The 6,488-nt window shown below is 39.1% G+C and overlaps 1 protein-coding gene across 1 annotated transcript in view; it reads left to right on the top strand.

Annotated features, from left to right (window-relative positions):
- The window catches only part of LOC148016288 (multicopper oxidase LPR1-like), a 6,224-nt gene extending 281 nt beyond the window's left edge, over positions 1–5,943 (top strand). Inside the window, exons 1-5 of the mRNA XM_087663985.1 lie at positions 1–445; positions 2,336–2,902; positions 3,008–3,064; positions 4,537–5,364; positions 5,596–5,943. The exon at positions 1–445 is cut by the window's left edge and continues 281 nt beyond it. Coding sequence (XP_087520111.1) covers positions 143–445; positions 2,336–2,902; positions 3,008–3,064; positions 4,537–5,364; positions 5,596–5,649 — 1,809 coding nt within the window. The 5' untranslated portion in view covers positions 1–142 and the 3' untranslated portion in view covers positions 5,650–5,943. The remainder of the gene's footprint in view (positions 446–2,335; positions 2,903–3,007; positions 3,065–4,536; positions 5,365–5,595) is intronic.
- The last annotated feature ends 545 nt before the right edge of the window (positions 5,944–6,488 follow it).

Below are 6,488 nucleotides of genomic sequence, written 5' to 3'. Positions count from 1 at the left end.
CCTTGCGCCGATTAAGGTCGCCTCGTTACGCATATCTGGCAGCACCGAGCTAGCCGGCGCCCTGCCTGCAACCGTCCGTAAACCTGGTGAATTCGTCGGCCAAACCGGCTAATAGCTAATAATTGGCTGTATCGCCGATAGTATGGGAGTGGCAGGGAAGAGGCGGTGCAGCGACATGAAATCCATGGCGGCGCTATTCATGATATTGATGGTGCTGGTTAATTTGAGCCTGCTTTTCAAGGGCCTTGATGCATCATCCTCCTCCTCCTCATGGAGACGTAGTGATTATTATGAGACGGATGAGTCGCTGGAGGCGAGAGCGGAGAAGCTGGAGCTGTTTGTCGACAAGCTCCCATCCATGCCCGAGCTCAGAGGCTACAAACACACGCATGACGGAAGGTTTGCTCCAGCCAATCTCACTATCGGCATGTACGAGACGCGATGGGTAAGCCACCCTCTCTCTCTCTCTCTCTCTCTCTCTCAATAATCTGCAGTTAGTAGTTAATTAATGACAGTTTAGCACGTTGCCTGCGCTTATGTCTAACTGAAATTTATACGTTAAAGTGGTGTTGATGGCCGCATTGATTTGTTATGAATCTTATCATCCCTCAGATGATCTTTTATCTTCCATGTCACGTGGAAATTTCACTGGTTATTCATGTCATCGGAACGGGAATGATTTTTCCTTTAAATTCCTTCTTAATTTAAGATTGCAAGGTCTGCGGCTGTGTCTTCATGTCTAGTACACTGTATTTCATTCCTATGCACTTATAGGATGAAAAATGAATAAATTTTTATTTAAAGAAGCCCTATAATTGATGGCGATACACTATGGATGGCCATCACGATGTTTCATTCCTACCTTTCCCTCTCTTCCATCATTGTCATCATACTCGAGTATTTTCCTCTCATATCTCATAACCTATACTGTATCAAACCTTTGAAGAATTTGAGCCTTATGGCCCCTTTCATATGGGCCATTATCCTTTTGAATATTTCCTTCTTTCTCCTCCTCAACCATTGACATAAAACCTTTCTAAGAAGATTACTTTGGAGGCCTACTCATGGGCAAGTACACTTGGAACGGTAGTCTTTGTTCTCAAGGAAGAACCATATGATCAAAGATAGATTTAAAGATTGAAAGGTCCATTGGTGGTCCAAACACCCTTTGACCAAGGGAAGCCTCATCACATCACTACAAGACTTCTAAATGTTGATTCCTAGACTTGTCTTGCTTTTTAGAGAAGTATATGTTCTTTGTTGTATGTTTAGATGTATGGGTCCAAAAGTTTATTTAACATGTGTTCCTTATGAGTTTGAGATATATCCACCCATATTAGTGTATTTTATCACAATACATATAACATGTGTGAGGGCACAATATATGTAACAAGTTTGAGTAGGTGTATCTTGTTCAAAACTCTAGTATGTAGGCTACGAAGTTGGTCTTTACTTGCAAAACTTTCTAAGTAACTTGATGATAAAGAAAAGAAGAAGGCACACCTTTGAACTCTTATCCTTCTCTTGGGCTTGAGCAACCTTGACCAATTTTCCATAACATAACTCCAAACGGATTAAAATCCCCATTGATTTATCATATCACCTAATCTAACATGCCAAGGATGTGAAGTCCAACTTTGAAGCACAAATTTCTCCACTTGATATAGAATAGAGACATAGAGATAGAACATATTCTTGATTTATCATATCACCTAACATAACATGCCAAGGATGTGAAGTCTAACTTTGAAGCACAAAATTCTTCACTTGATATATAGTAGAGAGATAGCATGCATAAAGGTATAATAGCACAAGATGTAATAACCACACAAAAAGTTGATTCATACTTTAAAAACCTTCTAAGGATCTTGATGACTAAGAAGAAGGCACAACAAAGCTAGATGACCATCTATTCTTGGTGTTCCTCACTACCCAAATTTGCTTTGCATTACTTTAGACAAACTAAGAACTAATATTAATGTGAATACCAAGTTTAGAGCATCCTTCCAAGCAACAATGAAATTACATTCATGACTTTACACAAATTAAGAAGTAATAATGATGTGAAGACCAACTCTAGGGTGTCTTGCCAAGTAATAGGAAAAAGTGAAGGCCAACTTTGAAGCTCTGGTTTCTTTACTACGTTCAACCCAATATTAGGGTTCATCTTTTAGAGTTCTTATATTTGAATGTTTGGTTTCTTGCATGGACTATGTACATCTACACCTTTTTAAATCTCTATTGATTTTGGGGTAATTGATTGTGCTTCCAAGAGTTCCACATCTACATCTTTTTAAATCTCTATTGATTTCATGGTAATTGATTGTGCTTGCAGAAGTTCCATAGGGACCTACCGACATCCAAGGTGTACGCGTTTGGGGCATCATCGAGGCAAGCAAGCGTGCCGGGGCCAAGCATAGTGGCAATAGGGAGTGTGGAAACATACATCAAGTGGGAGAACCACCTCCCTAAGGACCACATGTTTAGGGTGGATAACACCCTAGAGGAGGCCAATGCGAGGGGAGAGGGTGTTCCCACAGTGGTGCACCTACATGGGAGCGTATCAGAGCCGGAGAGCGATGGCAATGCACAAGCATGGTACACGGCAGGGTTTGCAGGGAAGGGACCCATGTGGACCAAGGAGGTCTATGTGTACCACAATAACCCTAGCACGACCAATATGTGGTACCACGACCATGCCTTAGGGTACACCCGCCTTAATCTATTGGCCGGCCTCATCGGAGCCTACAAGGTCACCAACCCTTCCCTTGATCATGCCCTCCGCCTCCCTTCCAAGAAATTCGACCGCCAACTGGTCATTTGTGACAAGAGCTTCACCCAAAATGGCCACATTTATATCAATTCCACTGGCGACAACCCATCCATCCACCCAGAATGGCAGGTCATTGTTACAAATATGATAACCAATTTTTAAATCGCATTCATCTTGCATGCCTTAATGTTTTTTTGTGGTGGATATATTTAATTGACACTTTGTCTTATGCAGCCAGAGTACTTTGGAGATGTCGTGATCGTCAATGGCAAAGCTTGGCCATACCTTAAGGTCAGTTGTCCCAACCCAACTATAGATAGATATATATTATAACACTCTGTTGAGAACCAATGAGAATTTTTCAAAAAGAATATTAAGGTGTCATAGATTTTCACCATGGTCTACCTAAATAGTAATTGAGTAATGGCTTACATTATGTAAGGGGCTTGCTCTAGAGTTTCATAAATTTTGCAAAAGAATGGAACTTACCTATGTTCGTTTTCAGAATTGACAACATAAACAACATGCAAAAAGATACATAAGGATGCATTTACTCCAGGTTTTACCTTTAGCATTCCATACTTTGCATAGCAATAGAAATATCGTATGGGTTTGAATAGTTTGGGGTATCCTTTTTTAAAAGGACTCATGTAGAACCAATGAGAAAAAGATCTAAACAAAGATAAAGTATCATAGATCTTTTCCTTAAAAATAATTGAGTAATGATTTGCATTATGAAAAGACACACAACACCCTCTACAAAGTGATTCAACATTGGTCACTCCAAATTAGGAATGTGGAACATGTGATTTAGCATTCATCATGTACCCACTTATTGCTTGAGCAACAAGTATTGGCTAACTAAACAAGGGGGTGTAATCACAAACAGCCTACCCAAAAAATAATTTTAGAGACAATGTTGTGATTGATGGAGAAAACCAGCGATTCCTTCATGTGTACAAGAAAGATAGATACTTTTAGTACAAAAAAGCTATCATGACTTATAAAGGATGAGGTAAACATAAATCTTAATTTTAATAACAAGTTCTTTATTTTCATTCTTGATATTTCTTTTCTATTTTGTTCCCTTTTCATGAAGGAAAAAATACCCCTATAAATAACAAACATGATAACATACCCAAAATAAATAATTTGTGAGTTACTATCAACATCTATTAGCGAAAATGATAGCATATTGTAGTAGATGAGATTGTTTAGCTTTATATGAATTGGAATATACCTTTATTCATCCTTTACTTCAAGCTAGTTCAAATTAACTCTAATACTAGTGCTTCAATGTACTATCCAAATGCCCTTATTGTGCATAACTATACTATCCCTCTTTAAACCATCCTAGTACCAAGGTTCATAGAGAAGTTTCTAAAAGCCAATACTAAAACCTTGAATTTAAAGTTTCTAAGAATTAGATTCATACTTTGTCAAAGTAAGTATTTATCATTTTGGAAATGTTTCAAATTGTGAATTTGTCAAAGTAAGTGTTATCATTTTGGAAATGATTCAAATTGTGAATGGTTTAAACTTGTTACCTCGAGTTTAAATACTCTTTCTTAAAACTTGATGTCACCACATGTGAACTTTCGTAAAGTGACCCATTATTAGACATGACTTTAAGTCACTTTGTCACTTAAACTTTCTCTTTCTTTTCAAAGCAAAATATTTTGGAATTAAAGTGATGCTAAATTGAAAGGCTTATTTGTATGTATTTTACCTAGCATATGTAAAATTTATGGTTGCTCTAACAGGTCAAACGAAGGAAGTACCGCTTTCGCATCATAAATGCAAGCAATGCACGCTTCTACCAGTTGGCCCTGGACAATGGGCTACCCTTTACGCAGATCGGCTCGGACAGCTTCTATCTGGATCGACCACGTGTCATGTCCTCAATCCTACTAGCACCCTCAGAGATAGCGGACGTGGTGGTAGACTTCGCACTCTCACTGACGGACCACACTATCTTGACTAATAGTGCGCCCTACCCCTTTCCCGATGGTGACCTACCCAACAATGCCACCACAGCCAATGTCATGAAGTTCCTCATCAATCGCACCCACATTAGTGACCGTAGTCATGTCCCTACTCACCTTGTCCATGTGGCACGCCTCTCCGATCGCCATGTGGCAGCCACTCGCAACATCATTCTATATGAGTATGATAGCCCAACAGGGGACCCAACCCACCTCCTCATAAACTTTCGACTCTTCAATGACCCTATCACAGAGACCCCTAGGAAAAAAACAGTCGAGATGTGGCAAATCATCAATTTGACACCTGACAACCACCCCTTCCATGTCCATCTAGCAGCTTTCCAAGTGGTGGGGCAACACCCCATCATGGATATTGACGATCTTGCTACGTGTGCAGTCAAGATGAAAGGCATGGATGGCTGTGATTTGGCCAAGCATCTCAACAACACGGTGGAGGCCCCACCTCCCAATGAGGCCGGTTGGAAGAATGTGTTTAAAATGAAACCGAGCTATCTCACCCGCATATTGGTCCAGTTTTCCCCTCTCAACTCCCCGGATTACCCATTTGACGTTACTGCAGCACCTGGTTATGCCTATCACTGCCATGTAAGCTCTCTCTCTCTCTCTCTCTCTCTCTCTCTCTCTCTCTCTCTCTCTCTCTCTCTCTCTCTCTCTCTCTCTCTCTCTCTCTCTCTCTCTCTACACACACACACACACACACACACACACACACACACACACACACACACATGTGCACACACATATATTCATTTCCTCTCTAACTTAAATGTATATGTGGAACAGTCACTTAACTCCTTAAATTTTGGCCCTTTACAGATTTTGGACCATGAAGATAACTCTATGATGAGGCCTTACAAAATCATTTCATGATCATGCTCCAAACTTATCCATAAGCTTCATAGACAAAAAGTTCAACATTTATATCATGGTTGCAGTTCTGGGGAATGCTTCTTGGCATCCATTGTTCTAGGGAATGTTTCTTTGCATCCACTATCTAGAGTTACTTCTTTGTGAGCCATTTCATGGTTCATGCTTTGTATACGTAATATAAGCACTTAGAGTGTACATAATAATGGCATCTCAAGATATATCCCTTACTCCCATACATTATTATTTTGTTTCACTTATTCAATTATAAATGCAACTATGATCTTCTTTCTTATCTACTTGTTTTCATGCTTTATTAGTGTGTGGAAGGCTATATCACTTTATTTTATCCCTTAGATTTATGATGTATTTATGATATTAAATTGGTACGAGAGCCTAACATTAGAGTAGCACTAGGGAAAATAGTAAGAGATTAAAAGAGTTTGTTTGTTACCCCCCACTCACAGGGTAACCATGCATCTCATGATATTTAGTATGCCCCTCAGTAGAGGGATATCATGGAAATTACATCAAATTTAGTAGAAACAAGGAGATTTCAATGTTCTTATTGTTTCTTGGGCCCATATTTACAAAGGAAGAGTGGGAAATACCAATATTAGCATATGAAATAACATGCTTTTTGTTGAATTCAAGTGGAAGATGCCTATTAAAACTCATATTCTTGATATATCCAATACATTATAGTATATTGGAAAATTATCTATGAAGAATTTGTTAATCATGAAATTTGAAAATATTATTGAGCAAGGCACTCACAAGCTAAATACACAATTTGAGGCAAGTTAGGAAGAGCAACTTTGATCCTTCCAAGAAGAGTATAG

This window comes from Lygodium microphyllum, chromosome 23 (assembly GCF_053477565.2).
Source record: "Lygodium microphyllum isolate KBCC chromosome 23, Lygodium_microphyllum_v1.1.10, whole genome shotgun sequence".
NCBI classification, from domain to species: domain Eukaryota; kingdom Viridiplantae; phylum Streptophyta; class Polypodiopsida; order Schizaeales; family Lygodiaceae; genus Lygodium; species Lygodium microphyllum.
The sequence above is the reverse complement of the archived record's forward strand: the minus strand, read 5'-3'. Positions and strand labels throughout refer to the sequence as shown.